This window comes from Tenrec ecaudatus, chromosome 12 (genome assembly GCF_050624435.1).
Source record: "Tenrec ecaudatus isolate mTenEca1 chromosome 12, mTenEca1.hap1, whole genome shotgun sequence".
Taxonomy (NCBI): domain Eukaryota; kingdom Metazoa; phylum Chordata; class Mammalia; order Afrosoricida; family Tenrecidae; genus Tenrec; species Tenrec ecaudatus.
In genome coordinates, this window is record NC_134541.1 from 53,111,456 (window position 1) to 53,135,506 (window position 24,051).

The following is a 24,051-nucleotide window of genomic DNA, read 5'->3' on the forward strand; positions in this document are numbered from 1 at the left end:
ATAGTTAAAGAATAACTAGTAAAAACAAAAACTAATTTGGGGTTAAACTACCACGCTTGTTTTCTCATGAACCTTTTTGTATCCTCCTAGCAAGGATAAGGCTTCCAATTTTCTCATGTACTTGCCACCTTTGAGTTATTTTCTGTTGTTTTACTCTTAGGCATCCTACCTGGAATAAACTGATATCTCATTATGTTTTGATTTGCATTTCTTTGACAGTTAATACTAAGCGTGTTTTCATGTGGTTGGTGGTCATTTGGATATCATCTTTCTGATGGTGGACATTAAACATTCTATTTTGTGAAATGTCTAATCTATTCATTTGCCCATTTTATGATTGGGTTGTTTGTAAATTGCAAAAGTTTTAGATACATTTTGATTATTAGATTTTTAATTGATATATGATTTCTAAAGGTATTCTCAGGTGGTAGATTAATTTTTTAAAATTTTTGGTTAAATGTTTTGATGGTCCAAAATTTTAAATCTCTATAAATGTCCTTAATTTGTTTTACTGATGATGCTTTTATTAATATATTTTCTAATCTATTTAAAGCTGATTCTTCAATCTTGCTCTCATGTTGCCTTTTAAGAGTTTCAGGATTTTAGTGTGCATATTTAAGTGTTTAATCCATCTTAAAATTGCTTTTGTGAAATGAGGCCTAGGTCCTGTTTATTTTCTTCATGTGTAAATTTGGTTTTCCCAGCACTTAGATTAAAAAAGATTTCTTTCCCCCATTGAATATACTCTTAGTGCTCTTGTCAAGAATCTATTTCTCCCCTTTCAGTATTGTTCCACCGGTTTATGTATCTTTTGACCATTGTGTTTCTTAATGAGTAAGTATGAGTTCTCCTATTTTATTCTTCTCTGTCATCATTACTTTTAGCTAAATTTCAGGATTGCACTTTCTATTTCTGTAAAGCATTATTTCCCAAAGTGGGCGATACCACCCCCTGGGTACTGGGACTACCCATGGAGACTGTAAAAGCAGATACCTATACTTTATCCTGGATTATGTGCTGTAGTACACAGGCTTTTCATTGCCAGCTGATGGCCGCTTGTTTATGGTCTTAAAGCTTTTAAGACCCCAGACTCTGTAGCTTTTGGTAGCCAGACACCATCAGCTTTCTTCACCACATTTGCTTATGTGATTTTATCTTCAGCGATTGTGTCAGTGAAGGTGAACATCACAGAGTGGCGTGTTAGTTGAACAAATTGTTTTTGTGTTGAGGGAATTCTTGAGTGGAGCCCCAGTGTCCATCTGCTGCCATGATACTTTATAAATAAATCTGTGTACATAGATCTATTCACCTGTCATTATATATGTGTTTGCATATATACATGCCTCTGTTTAGACCTTGTAAATGTCCTTTGCCTCCCCATTCTTTCCTCTATATCCTTTTACCTTTCTCCTGTCCCACTATCATGTTTGGCCTTTTTTCGGGTTTTGATAATTCCTCTCAGCTACATTGCCCTTGATCGAGTCGCCCCCAAGGATATTATGTCCTTCTCACCATCACTTTTAGATCACTTATTCTTCCCTTGTCCCTGTTTCTTGGCACCCTCCTTAGCTTTTAGAGTCGGCATTGTTAAGGTCTTGAAAAATACTTGAGCAGCATATAGGGGACATTTGGTAATTCTGTTAATAACCATAATTAGCTAATGGTTTTGAATTTAAAATACTAGTGTGAGAAGTAGGTACGTGTACAGCTCCTGTTTCCATCGGTCCGTCTTGAATTTGTCTTTGGACAGCGGTGCTGGGTGAGGCCTCCTTCATTTTTGTGCAGACTGTGTTCCAGTTGTGTCAAAACCATTTGTTGAAGAGGCTTTCTCTTTTCCAATGAATATTTTCTGGTCTCTTGTCATAGATCAGTTGCCTTTAGGTGGATGAGTTTATTTCTAGACTTTCTGTTATGTTCCATTGGTCTTAATATTAAGTCTTAATATTGGTCAGTCCATTATTATTAATAAACTTCAGTTTTTATGGTTTTAACATTAGTAAAAATGATATCGAGACTATCCATAAGTATAAATCTAGCTCATATTCAGAGTTTCCAAAGGTTTTTCTGAATCATATGGAAAACTTGCATTCTTGCTAAGTTTTGAAGTAGACACACACACACACACACACACACACATCTATACAGACACCTGGATAGATGTTTGACTCATTCTCCCTGAACGAAATGGGCAGTGTGCGGTTTTAAAACCCTGCCCGTTTCATTAGCAGAGGGCTCCAACCAGGGAGATTGAGTGCGGTTCTTTTCTTTTCCCCATTGCAAAATAGAATGCTCATCCACTCGTGTCCCTTGTTTGCAAATGTTCCACATGTATGTTCACCTCAGTGCAGCAAGAACTCATCCCAAGATGTTAGGAGAAAATATTGACAAGAAGAGATACAATGAGAAATGTTTTGTTGTTTCTTACTTTTTATTTTTGCTGACTTGTTACTATTAATACATCAAAATTTCTCAAGAATTGGGACAATGCTTTTATTGTTCTGTGATCTGTAGAGGTAACTGGAACGTGGCTATTCTTATAGAGAAAATGCACTAGCAATTAGGTGAGCAATAATCAATTGGCAAAAGCATTGATTAAAGTTATGCTTGGAGAAGATTTTCAAGTGTTTTGCTATTCTGTTTAAGTATGTGAAGTGCTTTAACTAATCTGATATACGAGTAAAGTTAATAAAATTATTGAATTATTATTCTCTTTCAGTATTAATTTTAAAGACCCACAGTTTGCTGAAGATCACGTTTTTAAAGCTGTAATGCTTCCAGGAGCAAGGTAACAGTAGTAAAATATTTACTGTCTAGGTTTGTTTCGTATGAACTGTGCTGTCTGTATAACCGCAGTGTTGTCATTTTCAATTGTCAGGAAACCGGCACAAGTATTAAAACCTGGCGACTGGGAAAAATCTAGCAATGGGCGACAGTGGAAGCCTCAGCTTGGCTTTAATCGTGACAGACGACCTGTCCACCTGGATCAGGCAGCATTTAGGACATTAGGGTGAGTTGCGGGTTTCTATTCCTTTGTAAATTTTGACTTTTCTGGATCACCCTACAAAGCAGTGAACATTTTTAACACAAATATTTCAGACCATAAGATACAATTATATCATAGTTAAATTACTAACCTGGATAGAGGTTTTTATTCATTTAAAAAATTCACTCCTGTTTATTTAATGTACATATTATTTTATGTATTGAATGAGAATTGCATTTAAGTGTTCTCATTAAGAGAATTTACTATAGACAGTTATTTCAGAGAAGGAAACATGCTCTTTACCCTAATGGAAATTTTAGCTGAACGGCCAGAATTCAGTTTTGGACAGAGCCAAAGCCATTTAGTCTCTTAAGTTTTTGCTTAGGCACTGCTTAAACGCCGAAATAAAGTTTTCATTGTTGCTTGAATTTGCATTTAAATCCAACCACTTACTAATGGAAACCGAGTATCTAACATGTTTAATATGTGTATTAGTCTCCTAAACTTTTCTGTGATTTTTCTTGTTGCCCACATTAACTATTCAGTTTGCTTTTCCCTAACTATAGTAGAGAGAGTGCATCCTGGGTAACTTAGTGTATCCATAAAAATTTACAGCCTTATCATGCAAAAAAAAAAAAAGAATATATATATACACACCATAGTGAATGAAGGGGGAAGTGCAGTGTGGAGACCGGAGGCCCAAATGTCGGCCACTGGAGATCCCCTCACAGAGGGGTTTAGGAGAGGAGATGGGTCATTCAGGGTTCAATGTAGTACCGATGAAGAATAAAGCTTTCCCCCAGATCCTGGATGCTGCCTCCCCCCAACTACCATGATCCGAATTCTACCTTGCAGGGCTGGATAGGACAGAGGTTGTACACTGGTACATATGAGGGCTGGAGGTACAGGGAATCCAGGGTGGACGATACCTTCAGGACCAGGGGTGTGAGGAACTATGCTGGGAGAGTGGAGGGTGAGTGGGTTGGAAAGAGGGAACTGATTACAAGGATCCACATGTGACCTCCTCCCAGGGAGATGGACGGCAGGGAAGGGGGGGAAGGGAGACTCCGGATAGGGCAAGATATGACAAAATAACAATGTATAAATTACCAAGGGCACATGAGGGAGGGGGGAGAGGGGAGGGAGGTGAAAAAAAAAAAGAGGACCTGATGCAAATGGCTTAAGTGGAGAGCAAATGCTTTGAGAATGATTGGGGCAGGGAATGTGCAGATGTGCTTTATACAATTGATGTATGTATATGTGTGGATTGTGATAAGAGTTGTATGAGCCCCTAATAAAATGTAAAAAAAAAGAAAAAGATTAGGGCAAAGAATGTACAGATGTGCTTTATACAGTTGATTTATGTATGTGTATGAATTATGATAAGAGTTGTATGAGCCCCTAATAAAATGTTTTAAAAAAAATTTACAGCCTTGACCTCCCAAAGTGACAGTGAAATTTTTAGTTTAGTATAATAGGGATTATATATAGAGAAAACGAATGGCAACTTTGAAACAGTAGCAGGTACAATTGAGATAAAGTAACTTGGTTGGAAAATATTGATGATTTTAATCATTAATTAGAATTTATGAATATGTCTTGATAATTTATAGGGTGACCTTAAGATCCCAAAGTGATATAGGTCGACTGCCATCAGCATTTACTTTATAAGTGAAAATTCAGAGATGGTGTAATGTAATGGCATTTTGGTTCAGGCATTGGAACCAGAATTTCTGGATTCAAATGCCATTTCTCCCATCCTTTGTTCAAGTTGTTGAGGCTGTGGGTATCGGTTTTCTCATATATAAAATGAGGAGCATAGTTACACTTGCCTCAGTGAGGTGTGAGATTAATTGTGGCACTGAGACTAGTGCCTAAATACTGTGTGAATGTTAGCTGCTGTCACTGTGAATTTTATAGTCTTCATTCCTTTTTACAGTAAAGAAAACACACGTTTAAAGAGTCCTGATATCTTTTCTCATTGTTTTACCAAAGCAACATCGTAGTACTTCTAATTAGAATTCGGAAAATACTCTTAAACTTTCATCCAAATTCTCACTTCATAAACACAGTGTGATATACTAAGTCTACATAGTGCATGGTAATATAGCAAATATGTGTAATTCCTTAAAGATACTGAGGAGAATGCTATACTAAAAGAAGACACATTAACATTGTGAAGTAGTCTATAAATAAACAAACAAACCAAAATCATGACCATCAAGTTGGTTCCAACTCATTGCAACCATATAGGGTTTCCCAGAGTAAATTTTTATGGGAGCAGACAGCCTTTCTCCCACAGCATGACTAGTGGTGTGAGCCACTGATCTCCATAATGCCAGCAAGACTCCTTAACTATTTCTATAAGTGGTAGTTATGCATATTGTAATTATGCAGACTAAAAAGGCAGATAACTATTTGATAAAGTAAGTTGAAAATAGCAATATGAGTAGTATTCTTTTCAGTGACAGTAACAACTGGGTTATTAGGGGAAAAAGACAAATATAATGTGAAAGGAAAAACTAGATTGAAGTTTTTTTGCATAATGTATACATGTAAGTAAGTATATAAGTGATTATCAATTAAGAATCTTGGTATGGCATATGCCTATTTGTTGTAACCATTACCACTACCTAGTTGTGAACTCTGTCAACTTCATTGTCTTTTTTCATAATATTATATGGATTACATTAATGAGTTAGAGAAGACTGCTCTAAACCAAACTCACTGCCATCAAGTTGATTGTGACTCATAAGGATCCTATAGAACAGAGTGGACCTGCCCCTTTGGGTGCTAAGACTTTAAATCTTTAGAGGAATAGAGATAGCCTTTTATTTTTTCCTGAAAGAAGGCTACTAGATTTATTTAATTTGTGTCAATTGTGATGTGATGGATATATATTTATATATTTTTCCCCCTGGTGTGCTTGGGATCTCGTTACAGCCATGTTATGCCAAGAGGCTCAGGAACTGGCGTTTATAGCAATGCTGCACCAGCACCTGCAACCTATCAGGGAAACTTATACAGGCCACTCTTGAGAGGACAAGCCCAGATTCCAAAGCTTATGTCAAGTAAGTTTTTATCTGCTAAATTAAATACGTTGAAACCTGTGAGAGCCATGATTCGGCAATACTGACTTTTCTCCGTAGATAGGGTGCAGTGCTTTTCTATTGCTCGTTCTAGTGGGACGTTTTGTCTTCTCTGGCTCTGCCGTGTTTCTTGCCTTGGACACTTCTGACTGTCCCAGGTTTGACTGTTATAAATGGCTGTGCCCGTAGTGAGGAAGCATAAATCCTCATGAAGCCTCTACTTCCTCCTTTCCTAGCCGGTGGCTAATGAATCAGACTAGTGCCAGCAGCAGGGGAAAGAAGCTGCGCAGCTTCATGCTAACATTGACTAAATCTGAAAGTCATACTACTCAAAAGAAAATCTTCTCCCTGGAGTGTCTTGAGTATTAAAAATAAAAGATTTTAAATATCTACTATATTGCAGAGAACCCTCAAATTTATTTTTAAACGAATATTACAGTTATCAAAGGAAGTATCAGTAAAATGTTGATTGTTGGGTATTATTTAATGAACACATATGTTATATATGTAGCTTACTAATTATGTTATAAACCATTTTTTAATCTGATGGCCAGATTTTCTGAATGAGGTTTTAAAAAGAAGAAATTAACTCTGCAGAACTAAGGAAAAACAAATAACAAACAGGTTTACTGATCAAATAGACTGCTAGAAACCTTGAGACTATATGGCCCTTAATTATCCTATCAGGCTTGGAAATGAACTCATCCCTGTGGTGCCGTTTTCAATAGAATAATGTGCAGGCTTATAAGGGGAACAATAACACGAGTGAGATACACCATTTGAGATCAAGGGGGTGTCATTTACCTTACCCATGGACAAAAGTTCAGAAGGGTTAGGAAAGAAAAATGGAAACAGGAAAACATAGGAAGATGGATTAAAGAATGGGACTTTGTGAGGATTGCAATCATTGACCATGTATCGAAATGTATATAAACTGATGAATGAATAACTGATTGACTCTGTAGATGTTTACCCAATTCACAATTAACAAAAAAACAAAGGTGGGGTTCTGAAAGTCTCATTCGCTCATAGTCTATATTTTTAGCGTATATTTTTTTCTCCATTCCCTTCCTCCATCACTTCTTATAGTTGAGAGACTTTTCTGGGAAGTTTAAATAAATGACAATGAATGGAATGTTGTTACATTCAAGTCATGACAATTTTGGTCCACAGTGGTTTTAGTCTTAATTATTGAAGCACCAAAGAGGGACAGGGTTTAGGGGGCCTGTGGGAATCTGTTTGGTTCATGGTTTAGATTCTTTCCCCTAAGATTTAGTAGATAACAGCTCTGAAGCATTTCATATAGAGCAGTAGTTCTCAACCTTCCTAATGCCACATCCCTTTAATACAGTTCCTCATGTTGTGGTGACCCCCAACCATAAAATTATTTTCGTTGCTACTTCATAACTGTAATTTTCCTACTGTTATGAATCAGGCGACCCCTGTGAAAGGGTCGTTCTCTCCCCCTCTGCCCCCAAAAGATTCTACAGTCTGATCACTTTCACAGGGATTATCTGCCTTGAGATTTTACCAGTCAAAGGTGAAAGCATGTCAAGTTTCTGTAATACATATACATCTTTAAAAGGGAACGTCTAATGTTGGTGACTGACACTCTTCCCCATGCTTGGCTTTGCTGTGGCTAGTTAGTTGCATGTTCTTTCCCCAGTGTCTCCGCCTTTGGTCGTACTCACCTCACATGCTTTCTCTTTACTTCACCGATCTCTACTACTGTTTGCTTTCATTACACACTTCTTTCTTTGGCATTCGTTCACTGTTCTGTTTTTAATTTTGTGGAGGAGAAGATGGAAACTGAGATGATTTACTTTAATTGTCTTTAACATATATATATATATATATAAATAATCTATGAATGATCTTTCAGCCATGACTTCAGTGCTGTCCCACAAGCATTGTCAGATTTTATGTAGTTCATAATGCTTTATGACTTTCATTGTGTTTTGTTAAATATTCATGAATATTCAGAGCTGTAGAGTTCCTGTGTGCCTGATAAACAAGAAATAACATCTTTTTTTGAAGATAGGAATTTTTAAATTGCTACTTTAATAGTATTCCTAACAGTTTTTCTTTTGTAAATTGGCTGTTCGTGTCTATTTCTGATTTATTAATTTGAGTGCTAATTTTCTCTTTATTTATATGAAGAAAGCTTTTTAAGGCTCCTCTTAAAACAGAGAGGTAGACTAGTGGCATCGTTTTTAGAGCCATAGCTGTGTTGGTTATGGGACAGAATTGCTTGTTTTTCTGGTGGGAGAGGAGATAATGAAGGTGTGAGTGAATCTGTCGCAAAGCAGACTGAGTCAAGAAGATGGGAGAGGACAGGGTTGTAGGGTGCAAAGTGAAGGAGAAAGAAAAATCCATGACTTGTGTTCACTGTGGACATCTAGGTCACTAATAAAAGTATGGAAAATAAGGTAAATTTTAAAAATATTGCTACAAAACCCTAAAACACTTTATTAAACCAAAAACGTAAAGCTATTGTTTCTTGGTGTATAGAGGTCTATACACTTTTGAAAATAGTATTTCCATTTCTCTAACCTTTCCCTAGAGAATTCTGTGTTCTTTGATTTTTAACAAGTCAAAATGATAGTCTTAATATCTTCACGGGACTTAAGTTGTGTTCCTTTTAATGTTCTTTGAGTTTTGAAAACAAAAAGAAGTTTGGAGGAACAAGATCAAAGCTGAATGTGAATGAAATAAGGCTTCCCAATGAAATTCTTATAGGTTTGCTACCCTTGACGAATAAGCCAGTTGTCAAGAAATATCAAAAGACCCGAAACAAACAACCATATCTCGATGGGAAAGAGTGGGGTTGGAGTGGAGACCCAAAGCCCTTCTGTAGATAATTGGATATCCTACAGTGCTGTAAGGAAAGGATGATTCATTCAAGGTATAGTAAAGCACCGATGAATCACACATCATTCCTGTAGTTCCTTAACACTTCCTCCCCCACTACCATGACCCAGTTCTAACTTACAAATCTGACTACACCGGAGAATATAACACTGGGGCAGATAAGAACTTTCAACACAGGGAATTCAGGAAAGATAAACCCTTCAGGAACAGTAATATCAGGAGGTAGGGCAGGGGTCCTCAAACTTTTTAAACAGGGGACAGTTCACTGTCTCTCAGACCGTTGGAGGGCCAGACTATAGTTTTTAAAAAAAACTATGAACAAATTCCTGTGCACACTGCACATTTCTTATTTTGGAGTTAAAAAACAAAACGGGGCAAAAACACTGGGCGGGCTGGATGAATGTCCTCTGGTGGGCCACAGTTTGAGGACCCCTGAGGTAGGGGGGTGGTCAGGGAGGGGAAGGGTGAGAAAATGGGAACCCATCACAAGATTAGATATATACCACCCCCCACCCCCCGCCACCCTGCGAAAGGCAACCATAATGGAAATGTAGATGGAAATAGGACAGTGTAACATGAAATAACAATATGTAATTGATCAAGGATATAGGAGTGGGGAAGGGAAAATAGAGGAGCTTATATCAAGGGCTCAAGTAGAAAATGTTTGGGAAATGATGGCAACATAAGTATAAGTATGCTTGATACAATTGATGTATGGAATGTTATAATTGCTGGAAGAGCTCCCAATAAAATTGTCAGGGGTGGGAGTGGGGGGCGGGGAATAAGCAAGATGCATTGTCATGATGGAAAAAAAAATCCTTGGCACAATTTTCCTGGCTTCTTTCTCACCAGTACAGTTTTCAGTGTTCTTTAAAGTCTAACAAGAGTCCCCTTCATTGTTTACTGTCCTTTGAGAAAAGCTATCAGTATTATCCCTTTGGAATTCCAAAATTTAAGTCATCCTTAGCTGACACCTCTGCTTTTAAGTTAACTGGCCTAGCAGATCCTTTGGAAGCCACTATTTTGCCCCCCCCCCTTTTAAGGTGCCCCAACCGAACTAAAATAGATGTATTGCTGAGAGAACCTGTCTGCAGCCATTTAGTGATTTCGGAGACATGTTTAAACAGTTTTTTTTACCCCCTGGAATAAACCTTTGCATGTGTGAACAAAAAGATGCAGTAGTTTTTTACCTGCCCTCATATAATGAGTCTGATTTTTATGCGTTTGAAATCCTGAAAGACATTGAAGTCATCTGGTAGTTGTAATAGGGCCTGGTACTTGCTTAAGAGAGAAGACAGATTGGAGAGAAACGCTTGGAAATCATCAACATATGAGCCAGAAATATAAAAACTTGTAAGAAGGTGTTGGATAGATTATTGAATTTTAATTACCTCTGGTTATGAAAGAGTCTAGACAAGCTAGGATGTTCAAAAGGCAGCCATTTCATTTCACAATTATTTCCTGGTACTCAGATAAGACAGGTGTTACATATGAAGGGGCTTATACATTTTGTAGAAAAGTGAAATGAAAGGAAATTAGTTAGAATGTTCATTGAGGAACAGTAAATTGGTCATAGTTGTACCATAAACACAGACTATCAAGAAAGGAAGCCCCATGTTCTAGTGTTTTCCTCAGTATTCTTTTACGCATAGTTAAGTATTTGGTTTTAAATTTTAGTTTACTGCCATTCTGACCTTTCTGGCACATTTATTTTGTGATTTCCAGATTCCATATTTACACAGAACCAATCTCTCCTTGTCTTATAGTGAATAAACTATTGCTTTTTCCTCTCACATTGTTATACTTTTAGATGGACTCATTCTTATCATTTTATCTACCTCTCTTAATTTCTTCTATGACCACAACATTTAATTAATTTTTTATCTTCCTCTTCACACAAGCTAATATTTTACCCTTTAGTTAGTAATTTACCTTTTCCCCATACCTTTTTTTCTGAATCTTGTTGTAGTTTTTAAAATCCGGTGTTACATAGCCCTTACTAGCCATGTGTCTTTAGACAAGTTTTGTCTGGGCCTGGGTTTTGTCATTGCTAAAATAGTATAGACAGTACTCAGAGGGCTGTTAATTCAGCTGGATGAATTTGACTAGTTAGGCACTTCAAGCAGTGCCTGGCACAGTAGGTACTCTGAAAATGTTAAATAAACAAGAACGACTTTCCTTTTTATAGAATTTTGAACATTAGAATTTCAACAAAAATATAGTTGAAGTAAAATTACGTTCTATCCCATTTAATCAGTTTTTTAAATATGTGTAGTATCATAGCTATTTTCTTTTATATAAATTGTAGTTTTTTAATAGAGTTTTTAACTTATACACACTCTTAGGTGTGTGCTGTGGTTGCTTTTTTTAAAAATCATTTTATTGGCGGCTCATACAACTCTTATCACAATCCATACAAACATCCATTGTGTCAAGCACGTTTGTGCATTTGTTGCCATCATCATTTGCTTGATGAATAATTGTCTGGTACTGATCACTTGGTGTCAAGTGCAGCTCTGAATAATCAGTGTGAATAAAAACATTTGGTTTTTCTACAACCAGAGAGTCTGAAATGTGACTTTCTCTTAATTTCAGTCAGTATGTCAATTAGTTGCATTGAAAAGTGATTTTGAGTAATGCAATCAGCAAACATAAGATCTTCCTGGTGATTGCCACTGTGATAAGGTAAATTGGCAACGTGAGTAGTTACTGGAGAAGCCTTGGCTTGTGTGGCTTTAGAACTCTACAAAACAAAATTTTGAAGACCAAAAGCAAAAAATAGCTATCATTTTACTCTCAAGTCTACACATATCTGGAGTATAATTCAGTATCTCGGAATTTTTTTCTCCTCAAATAAATCTTCTGTTAGAGCCATAAAAACAACGGTCATTTGTTTTACTTTTTAGTTCATTACTTATAGATTATGTAATATTTCTTTGTGAACACTTAGCTCCCTGCCATTACATCAGTTCTGACTCATTAAGTCCTATAGAATAGGGTAGAACTGCCCGAGAGTTTACAAGACAAAGTCTTTATGGGAATAGAACGCCTCGAATTTAACAGCCCAACACATAACTACTGTGCCACCAGGACTCCATATTTATTGCCTAGACCTGCATGAGCAGGTTTGTTTAAAAGAAACCTTGCGCTTTTTCTTTGCTCCTTTTTTCTTCTTTATTGGATTTAAAGGTAAAAGATGTTCTGTGGAACATAATTTGCCACCACCACCCCAAGTCTTTTTTCACCCCCCTTCTGATTTGGAAATTTTTTGTTCATTATCCTTGGCTCACACAAGCGATGTGCTTCGTTCATGTCTACTTAGTTGATGACTTGTTTAAATGGCTACTCATTTTAAGACACTCTTTTAAGACCCCAGACATTCTTTTTGCTAGCTGTCATTATGTACCTTCTTCACCACGCTTGCTGTAGCACTTTTGCCTTCAGCGATCTCTTGGGCCAAGTCATAACCAATTGTTCTTGGATTGAAGCTAGAATTAAGTGGAAAACCAAAATCCATCCACTTGTTTATAGTGTATATAGGTCTCTGGTTTACTTTATAGCAGTGGTTCTCAACCTGTGGGTTATGACCCCTTTTGAGGGTTGAACAACCCTTTTACCGGGTTTGCCTAAGACCATCGAAAAACATAAATCTTTCATAATACATAATTGCATATTGGTTTGTGATTAATCACTTTGCTTTAATTATGTTTAATTCTGATCAATTTATAACATTGAAAATACATCCTGCTCTCAATAAAATGGTTAAAATAAAATGTTTAAAATGATTAAAAAATACATCCTGCATATTACATTACAATTCAGAACAGCAAAATTACAGTTATGAAGTAGCAACGAAAATAATTTTCTGGTTGGGCGTCATCACAGCATGAAGAACTGTGTTAAAGGGTTGCGGCATTAGGAAGGTTGAGAACCACTGCTTTGGAGACTTCATCATTTTGTGACAAAGAACATTATCAATCATTCCTTTGAGACAAAGTAATTCTATTATTGGTGTCATTAATTTAACCAGTGGCATAGAACTGGCTCTGAACTACAATCCATGAGTTACTGGTTTGTACAAATTAAACTCTTAAATGAGTGAGCTTTGTTTATGTTGATCATGGGGGTTCATGATAGGGGAAATTTTCCAATAATATTCATTCACATGGGCTAAACTTTGATCAATACATGTCTTAGTAAAGAAAGGAGGGCATTAAAAGAGTAAATATATGCTACTTCTTGGCCACCTTTCATTGGGCAACCACAAAGCAAAGCATTCTAAATGAAGTCCAGCTACTGACAATTCCACAGTCTCGGGGGTGGGGGGAGCAGTCATCTCTTTCTTCTCTTATCAGGGAGTTTCAGTTTTAAATCTAAGGACTGCAGGCAAAGTTGAGGTTTGTGAAGGATGCTGCTGTGTTCCATGAAAAGACAGAGTCTATGTAGTTAAGGGCATATGTCCTGGGTCACCAAGGGCTGGATAGACACTAAATCAAAAGTGTCTAACCAGGAATATAGTACTGGGCATATTTTCCCCTTGAGTTCTATATACTTATTGTCAAGCATCCCTTCCAAATCAAGTGTAGTTACTTCTCCCCATTTAGCCACCCGCGGAGGTGTAAATGCCTCCTCCGAAATACAAGTGCTCTTCTCCCCCAATCTTGACATGAATTTCCAGCAAGGTTCCCTTTGCACTCCTGTGCGAGTTTCTGTTGATGTTGTATGCCATCATATGGATGCTCTCCTCCCTTTTTCCCCTTCTTAAAGGAGCAGCAACCCCAGCTGAGGTGAGTGTCCTCTACTGAGATGGTTCTTATGATATGCATATAAGGGGGGCGATGGACGCTAGTCGGGATCTCTACTCCTCTGTTTGGGAGACGGATTCAGAAGTTTATGTGGCCTCAGAGCTGAAGCCACCTACGCCTTAATGTTTTTCCTTGCAGTACTGCACCCAGACTGTGTTTGTCTTTTTGTGATTGACTAATTTCACTCAGCATAATGGTTTCCAGAGTCTTCCATGGTCCAGGTCATAAGCTGTTTCATGATTTCATCCCTGTGTTTTGAGGGATGCATAGTATTCCCTTGTCTGCATGTACTATAGTTGTTTTTATCCATTCTTCTGTTGGGCACTTGGGCTGTTCCCAGTTTCGTAGAATTGTGAGTTATGCTGCAGTAAACACGAGAGAGAGTATACATCCATTTGTGTTGTGTCTCCTATTTTGTTGGGGTATATGCCCAATAATGGCAATGCTGAATTGTATGAGATTTCCATCCCCAAATGTCTTAAGTAGCACCTAAAACCATATTGCTTTTCAAAGTGGTTGTAAGTGTTTACAAGTTCACCAACAGTGTATATGAGTTCCACTTTCTACACATCTTCACAGAGTTCATTCTTAACAGGAAAAAGGGCACCCAGTTCTCAGAGTCATTATAGCTATTCTGAGGCATGTGAAGAATATAGAAGTGTGAGGGGGTTATGAATGAAATATGTTATACTTCTTTTTTTATTCATTAGCCAATTTTGTTTATGTGAAGCCACAAAATACAATACTGCAGGGAACATTTGGACCAATTTTCCCCCCTTTTACATAATCTTAATAGGCCAGTGAACATCCATAATGAGGGAAGGAAAAAAGGTATAAATATTGATATTTACTTTTCAAAATTATTTTATTGTAGGCTCGTACAACTCTTATCACAATCCATACATATATCCATTGTGCCAAGCATATTTGTACATTTGTTGCCCTCACCATTCTCAAAACATTTGCTTTCTACTTGAGCCCTTAATACCAGCTCCTCATTTTCCCCCTTCTCTCAGTCCCACCTCACAAACCCTTGATCATTTATAAATTATTATTATTTTGTCATGTCTTACACTGTATGATGTCTCCCTTCACCACTTTTCTCTTGTCCGTTCCCCAGGAAGGGGGTTATATGTAGATCATTGTGATCGGTTCCCCTTTCTCATCCACCTTTCCCTTCCCCTCTTGGTAACGCTACTTTCATTATTGGTCCTGTAGGGTGTATCTGTTCTGGATTCCCTGTGTTTCTACTTTTTCTCGGTGCCAGTGTACATCCTCTGGTCTAGCTAGATTTGTAAGGTAGAATTGGGATCATAGTAGTGGGGAGGAGGAAGCATTTAAGGACTAGAGGAACCCTGTATGTTTCATCGTTGCTACATCACACCCTGACTGACTCATCTCCTCCCGTGACCCTTCTGTAAGGGGGTGTCCAGTGCCTACAGATGGGCCTTGGGTCTCCACTCCTCATTCCCCCTCATTCACAATGATATGATTTTTTGTTCTTTGATGCCTGATACCTGATCCCTTAGGCACCTTGTGGTCACACAGGCTGCTGTGCTTCTTCTATGTGGGCTTTGTGCTTCTCAGCTAGATGGCCACTTGTAATATTTAGTTTTAATAGATTACTTTCTCCTAAAAGATAACTCATTGAAAATAATATTGTATGCCCAAATTAATGTATCTTAGTTTTTTAACTAGTTACAAGCAAGACTGATAAAATGAATCCTGTTTCTGCAAGCATTTCTGGTTTTACTTCTAATTGTGATTTATTAGTAGTATGTGGCTGTATTAGTGACGTAAACGTTTTCTAGAACTAAAAAAGGGAATTTTCCCCTTTGTGTTTTATGGATGTTTGACAGCTTCCTTAATTCCCATTCAGGTTCTGATGATGACCCATAAACATGACACCTCAGCACTGTTAGTCATTTGACTTCTGGTTGTTCGGCTTTTGAAAGCTAAGGAACAGATTTTTTTCAAATTGCCTATAGATCCCACACTTTCCTTCCTATTTAAAATTGCGTTCTGTGTAAAGATAAATAAAAGGCCCTGTTCTTTTCTAATTGCGTTCTGTGTAAAGATAAATAAAAGGCCCTGTTTGGTTCATGTAAACCAAGTGACCAGTGGATGAGGGAGAGAGAGAAGCAGGCCGGGTGTAGCATCTGTAGGCTTGGCACTGTGTCCGGCTACTCCTTGTGTTGTTCATATTTAGAAATCTTTCCAGACTGACATCCGTAGCTGGATAGAGGGACAGGAAGCCAGAAGGATAGTCGCCTGTTGTTTCATCCAAGAATCCTTGTTGAATAACAGATTTGAGAGAATACTATACCCCTTGACTTGTTCCAGATTCCAGGTTCTTGTGTGTGTGTGTGTGTGTGTAATCATTTTATTGGTCGGGGGCTTTTAAAAATCTTAGGACAATCCATCATTCACTTGTATTAAGCACACTTGTACATAGATTTCCATCAACATTTCCAAAACACTTTCTACTTGAGCCCTTGGTGTCAGCTCCTCTCTTTTCCCCTCCCTTCCCTACCTTCTTTCCCTCGGGACTCCTTGATGAATTATATATTATTGTTATTTCATGTTTTATCCTGTTGGTTGTCTCCCTTCACCTACATTTCTGGTATTCGTCTCCCTGGTGAGTGGGCTACATATCCAACCATGTGATGGGTATTCCCTTACCCCGTCCTCACCGTCCCCCTACCCTCATGATACTGCTTTCCCAGTACCGTCCTGAGGCTATTAGTTTTCCTGTATTCCATGTGTCAAGAGCTCTTATCTGTAGCAATGTATGTACTTTTGTCTAGCCAGATGTGAAAGGTAGACTGAGTCATGGTAGTGGGGGAGGAAACATTCAGGAACTAGAGGAAAGTTGTGTGTTTCGTTGGTGCTACACTGCACCCTAGTTGAATTGTCCGTTTCTTGTAACCCTTTGGGGGATGTACAGTTGTCTACAGACGGGCTTTGGGTCTCCATTCCAACCCTCTTTGTATATACATCTATGTAATTGTTTGTTTTGTATCTTTTGATACCTGATACATGATCCCATCGGCACCTCGTGATCACACACAGGCTGGTGTGCTTCTTCCATGTGGGCTTATTTTCTTCCCCGCTAGATGGCTGCTTGTTTAACTTCAAGCCTTTAAGATCCCAGATCCTATATCTTTTGATAGCTGGGCTCCAGCCACTTTCTTGACAATGTGCCCTATGTCTATTTTTGTAAGATAGGCAGGACAAACAATCCTGAGGAGAAAACAACGGGACTGGCGGTCTAGTGGGTAATGGGAGAAAGTGGGACAGGGAAAAGTGGAAGCCAACAAAATCAGGGATGAGGGAAAAACAAGAGATGTAAAAATGATGATGAGGAGGCCTGGTGAGGTTTGATCAAATGCAATGTATTCAAGAGGAATTACTGAGAGCCAAGTGGAGGTTGAACATGATAGTGGGACAGGAAGATGGTGAAAGGAAATAGAGAAAAGAAGTAGGAAACAAAAGCTATTTATAGAGGTATAGCTGTAGGCATACATATATGTAAATGTATTAATTTGTAACAAAAGGTATAGTAGAGGCTAATGTACATATACTTATATGTTAAAGTATTAAAATAGCAGATGAACTTTGGGCCTTACTTTAGGCCTCCCAAACACAAGAAAACTTTGTTCTAACACCTTCCTGATCGCTGGAGACAAAATGGGTGCATAAGCAAATGTGTTATAAAAAAACAACAAAAACAATTCTTTATTTTTTTGTCCTTTAAATCTAAATTGCCCTTTAAAAAAAACCCAAAAAAACTTTTAAATCAGAGGTATGCATTTGTCCCTTCTTTTCTCTAAGAAACATAATTCTGAAGAGAATGTTTCTAGTTCATATTATCATTAAAATGTGAGCCTGAATACATTACAGTAAGCCTTGTTGTCCATGGGCTGTGAAGTCGGTGAGAGGATACTGTCACCACATAGTGAACTCATTAGACAACTTCTGGAACCAGCTGTTTTAATTAGATCACACTCATACCCCTATGAGGGGCTCCAGGTAACTATGAACCTGGAAACTGGACTGCTCTGACTGAGACCAACTGGCCGCGGGCTACACAGGCCCATCCATTGTACTGATCGTTTATTTATAGAGCTGTGCTAGTTAATTGTTTCTTGTACTTAGATGTTGCTAGTTCAGCTTTGTGTTAAGGGGGAATGTTTGAGAGATTGAGACGAGTGGATGACCCTTTCATTAGTATGTCTGCTTCTCTGGCCTGTGTTGGGGAATGTTGTGTGCTCTCAGATGTGAGATATTTATTGGGGGAAAATAGTAAAATTATTTTCCCCTCCCCCCACCATAGTATGTAAAATATTAATGTGAAAAATGCCTGTGTGTGTTATATGAATAAGTATGACTAAGGTCACTAAAATTATGTTTTGTTATTAAAGGAAATAATAAAACTAACAAGATTTGTGGACATTATTGGTTATTTTCTTTTTATTTATGATATGCCTAATTATGTGTCTGGTTTATTTGATTTTTCTTTTTCCTCAGATACCTATGCCCCCAAAACTTTTCATTATAAAATGCATGTATAGTTGGATGGTGATTATTTTTTAAATTTTCTGTTTAAACTGTCCATATGTCTTTTCCAGATATGAGACCACAGGATTCCTGGAGAGGTCCCCCTCCTCTTTTCCAGCAGCAAAGATTTGAAAGGTAATGGAGCAAACCTGAGTTTAAGATATTTTCCCACATCAGCATTTGGGAAATAAAATCCTCACCCCTAAAACAAATATAGCAACAGCAAAACTCAGTTTTTCTTGCCACCTGTTATTTAAAAAAACAAGTTAACTCAACGACTCATGTGTATATAATTTTCTATCTTTTTCTTGGTTCTTGGCCTTTATTTTAGTTGAGTTTTTGAGTTGCCCTGAAAAATTTAACAAGAGCTTAAAACTGTATTAGGTTTTGGACAGGCTAAACAAATTTCTTTTTAGAAGGACTGTGCAGCTTAATGAGGCATAACTAATGGTGTTCCACTTTTATCATTTCTGTGCTGGCAACAGAGCATTAGCACAGACCAGCCATTGATTCTTTCTACAAACCTCTTGAAGGCCTAATCAGCTTCTTTGGTACAACTATTTCAAGGCTGACAAGCCTATTGTAGGGCAGTGTCACTGTAGGTCAGTAGTTATTAGTTGCCACTGAAAACAGTTTCTTTAACTACTTAAGACTGAACTGAATTAAACGCAGAAGGGACTCAGAAGAGGATTATGGGATCTGCAGTCTAATAAGTACCATGGAATAGAAAGAATGTGACATGGTTTAATAATAAGGGATGTTTTACATGTGTTCCTTCATTGATAAGTTTTGTGCTTGCAAGTCACATGTACTCTATATGACAAGACAGTTGGTCAAGTTATGAATAATTTTATTAGCATCTGTAGGATAATTTCAAAGGGCAGCTTGAAAGTGTATCATTTTCTGCTGATTTGTTCCATCACTGCTAAATGCGTAAATGAACTGAGCTCCTGTTTTGCAGTTCTCATTTCTAATCTTTTGTCCCTCCTGCTTTCGCATCCTCTGATCTGATCGGATTTGAATGAATGAAAGCTGTTTATAAGCTGGGTTCTAAATGCTGGTCCCCTTTTAACACAACTGAAATTTAGGGGTTTAAAAACTTCATTTCTTTGTTTTCTTCAAGAGGATAACAAGAATCATTTTACTGAGTTTTTTTATTAATACTTTCAACTACTTAATGCAACCTGCATGACTGGTAGAATATGCTATTTATCATCCTCAGAATAGCTTCAGTCTGAAACAAATCAATAAGGGCTATTTTTTTCCTAAATTATGTGCTATCAGATTAGAACTGATGTCATTTTAAATAACTGGACCACTTTTGTCAAGATCAATTGTTAAGACTTGATTTTTTTTTAACTTGTTGCTTACTGTTTTCCCATGTTAATAGTAATAACTGACATTTTCTGTGTGTCTATGAAGTGTCAACACTATACTAACATACTGTGTTAGTAGTTAAAGCTTTAACTACTCTCAGAAATCCTTTGAAGTAGAAGCTGTTATTTTTACATGTTTTAGAGATGAAGAAACTGAGACATAGTGAAATTCAATAACTTAAAAGGCCGCTTTCCCATACCATTCTTTAAGAAACTTTACCTATAAATAAAATTCATCAGACTACATACTCTGATGATAATGTTGCTATTCTTTCATTTTAGCTATGGTTTAGCTGATATTTTGCATTTATGCTAGTCTTTTTTAAAAAAAAACCCACCTAATATTTTGGACATTAAAAGCACATGTTTGGAAGTAGCAAACACTGAGTAATGCTACCTATGATGTGTATGGTTGGATCAACTTGGTTGGGCTGTGATTCTCCGAGGTTTGTCATTATGTAATGCTGTAGACTGTGAGTTTGCCATGTTATGGCGGCTTATGTATTTCTGTGATGCTAGATGCTAGGTCATTGGTCTTTCAAATGTCAGCAGCATCACCCAACGTTAATAGGTGTCATTGGAGCTTGCATGCTTAGAACAGACAATGAAGAAGGAATCGGCTGCCCGCTTTGTAGGAAGTAGCCACCAAAAACCTTGTGAATAGCTTTGAAACATTGTCAGACACTGAAGGTCTAATGCATGAAAGCAGAACATTAAGATAGTGCCAGAGGCTGGGGCTACAGGGCCAGAGGGCACTGAAAATGTGACTAAAGAGGAGCTAATTCCTTGGAACGGAGTCAACTATGGTGACTCCATTTATCTGCGTCAGGTAATGCCTGTAGGAGTGAAGCCTTAGGGATCTTCATTTACTGATGAGGCACAACTTTATGTGGCAAGAAAACAGCTGCAAAAATCCATTTAATTCCTACAACTTGGAGTATATTAAATATGATTGTAGGAAAATTGGAAATCTTCAAATATGAAATGGAATACATGTAAATATCGATATTCTAGGCAACAGTGAACTGAAATGGATTGGTATTGGGCATTTTGAATCAGAAATTCAAATGATATACTATGCCAAGAATAACACAAGAGGAATGGCTTGCATTGTCAGAAAAAAAATTTTAAAAATCAATCATTAAGTACATTGCTGCCTTTGATCAGATTATATCTATCTGCTTTTAAGGAAATCCATTCAATGCAACTATTCAGATTTATGCACCAACCACAAAAGCCAGTGATGAAGAAATTAAAGAATTCTATCAAGGACTTCAGTCAGAAATAGATCAAACATGGAAACAAGAAGCCAAAGTTGGTGATTGGAATGCAAAAGTTTGAAACAAAAAATAAGGAACAGTAGTTGGAAATAGGGCCTTGGTGTTAGAAACAAAGCTGTAGATTCATGATAGAATTTGGCAAGACCGATGACTTGCTTATAATAAGCAATCAAATGGACTACATTTGTGGAAGATGCAATAGAAAAGCTCAGTATCAGCAGCTACACCCAGGCCGGTGGTTGACTGTGGAATAGATCATCAGTTGCTCATATGAAGAAAATTAAAACAAGTCCGTTAAACCCAAAATAAGACCTTCAGTCTATCCTACCTTAATTTCAAGGACATCAAAAACATTCATGAAGAAAGCAAAAGGTCATTAATAAAACAGGAAAAAGAGGATCAAAGTGGATTTCAGAAGAAACTCTGAAACTTCCTCTTCATATATAATAGCTGTGGCAAATAAATGGAAGGAATGAAGACGTTAAGAGCTGAGTAGAAGAAAATCTCAAAGGGCAGCTTGAGAAAAGAAAGTCAAATATAATGAACTGTGCAAAGACGTAGAGTTAGCAAATCAAAAATGAAGAACATGCTCAGCAGATCTTAAAGCAATCAAAATTCAGACCTTTGTGATCTTAAAAGATTCTATAGGCAAAATACTGATTGATGTAGGAAGCATCAGAAGAAGATGGAAAGATCACACAGAGATAGTCACTCCACCAAAAAGCTGGTTAACAACCAACCATTTCAGGAGGCAGGATATGAGCAAAAACTATAGATACCGAAAGAAGAAATCTACATTATACTGAAAGCATTAGCCAAAATCAAGGCTCTGGGAATTAAGGGAATATCAATTGAAATGCTTCAACAAACTGATGGTGCACTAGAAGCACTAACTCACTTTTTTATGGATGACAGCTACTTTGAGAACTGACTAGAAGAGATCTATATTGCTACCTATTCCAGAGGTGACACAATATTCAAATTATAGTATAATATCATTGATATCGCATGCAAATAAAACTTTGTTGAAGACTACCCAACAACAGTGGCAGCAGTATGTTACAGGGAATCTGAATCCGCCAGAAGTTCCAGCCAGATTCAGAAGACTGGGATGTCATAGCTCAGTGGTTCTCAACCTGTGGGTTGCAACCCCTTTGGGGGTTGAATGAAACTTTCACAGGGGTGGCCAGCTTCATAACAGTAGCAAAGTTACAGTTATTAAAAAGCAGCAAAAATAATTTTATGGTTGGGGGGGGGGTCATCACAACATGAACTGTATTAAAGGGTCAAGGCATTATGAAGGTTGAGAACCACTGTATAGCTGATATCAGATGAATCTTACCTGAAAGCAAAGAATACCAGAAAGATATTTAGTTATGTTCTATTGCAATTGACAGTTTAGACCTTGGCAAGCTATGGATAATCTTGAGAAGACTGGGAATTACAGAGCATTCAATTGTGCTCATGTAGAACTTGTGCATGGATCAAACGGCTGTTGTGCGAACAGACCAAGGGAAAATGTAATGGTTTAAAATCAGGAAAAGTGTGCATCTGGGTTGTATCTTACCGTATTTATTCAGTCTGCATACTTAGCAAATAATCAGAAACTGGCTTATATGAAGAAGAAGAAAGCAGCATCAGGATTAGTGTAAGGCTTACTAACAATATGCAGTTTGTGGAGGACACAACCTTGCTCGCTGAACATGAAGATGACTTGAAGCACTTCACATGAAGATCAAAGATTGTAGCCTTCAGGATGGATTATGACTCAGTTTTTAAAAGACCAAAATTCTTTCAACTGGACCAGTAACATCATGATATGTGGATAAAATGTTGTAGTTGTCAAGAATTTGTCTTGCTTGGATCTATAATCAGTGCTCATCAACAGTCAAAAGATTGAAAGATGGATTACATTAGGTAAATCTGCTACACAAGACCACTTTAAAGTACTGACAAACCAGGGTGTTACTTTGAGGATTAAGGTGTGCCTCACTGAAACCGTGATATTTTCATCTGCCTTATAAGCATGTGAAAGTTAAACATTGAATAAAAGAAGACAGAAGACGACGATGCATTTAAATGATGGTACTAGTGATGAATATTGAAAGTACCATGGACTGTTAGAAGGACTAAACCAATATGTCTTGGAAGAAGTGCGGCCAGAATGCTCCCTTGTCTTAGATCCTTTGTGCATGTTGTCAGGAGAGATGCGTCACTGGAGAAGGACATTATGCTTGATAAAGTAGAGGGACAGTGAAAAAGAGGAAGGCCTTCAAGCAGATGGATTGACACAGTAGCTGCAACGTTGGTTCTGGCAATAAGAACAATGTGAGGATGGCATGGGCCTAGATAGTGTTTTCTTCTGTTGTGCATTGGCGTCATTAGGGGTCAGAATGGACTCCATGTCACCTAACAACAATGATGTAGTCACCCTCCATTTGGTGATCATCCTCCATTTTGGTGCTGTCATCCTCCATTTACCTACTTTTGCATAACAACCTGGTCGTTGGGACTAAGCACGGCAATGTGTGGTGGGTGGGCTTATTACAGTTACCAGGGAAGGAAAGGCTCTGTTGGGAGTTTCAGGTGCTGTTGAGTTGTTTCTTATTCGTGAGTGATCTTATATTCAACAAAACTTGGTCCTGCATTATTCTCAGTCATTGCCATGTTTAAGGACATTGTCTCAGCCACTGTTGTCATTTCACCTCGTTGACAGTCATCTTCTTCACTGAGCCTCTATTTTACCAAGCATGATACTTTCTCTAGGGACTGGTCCCTTTTGATGACGTCTCCAAAATATGTGAGACAAAGTCTTTCCTTCTTTCCTTCCAAGGAGCATTCTGGCTGTACTACTTCAAACAGAAATGTGTTTGTTCTGGCACATTACGGTAGCAGCATAATTCAAAGGCATCTGTTTTCCTTCGGTATTATTTATTTGACGGCTTTCACGTGCTTTGGGGAAAGTGACAATAGAACGTCTTGTGTTAAGTGCAGCATCAAGTTGTTTCTATGTTTAGTAGTTCACAAACATTTTGTTTCATCTCAGACATTTTAATCCCCTCAATCTTACTTATCCCACTTCCTCCC

At 37.7% G+C, this 24,051-nt stretch overlaps 1 protein-coding gene across 1 annotated transcript in view; it reads left to right on the top strand.

Moving 5' to 3' along the window:
• Positions 1 to 24,051, top strand: part of XRN2 (5'-3' exoribonuclease 2) — a 95,214-nt gene that overhangs the window by 61,176 nt on the left and 9,987 nt on the right. Inside the window, exons 25-28 of the mRNA XM_075564048.1 lie at positions 2,717 to 2,785; positions 2,876 to 3,007; positions 5,927 to 6,054; positions 18,380 to 18,443. Of these exons, the coding sequence (XP_075420163.1) occupies positions 2,717 to 2,785; positions 2,876 to 3,007; positions 5,927 to 6,054; positions 18,380 to 18,443 (393 nt within the window). The remainder of the gene's footprint in view (positions 1 to 2,716; positions 2,786 to 2,875; positions 3,008 to 5,926; positions 6,055 to 18,379; positions 18,444 to 24,051) is intronic.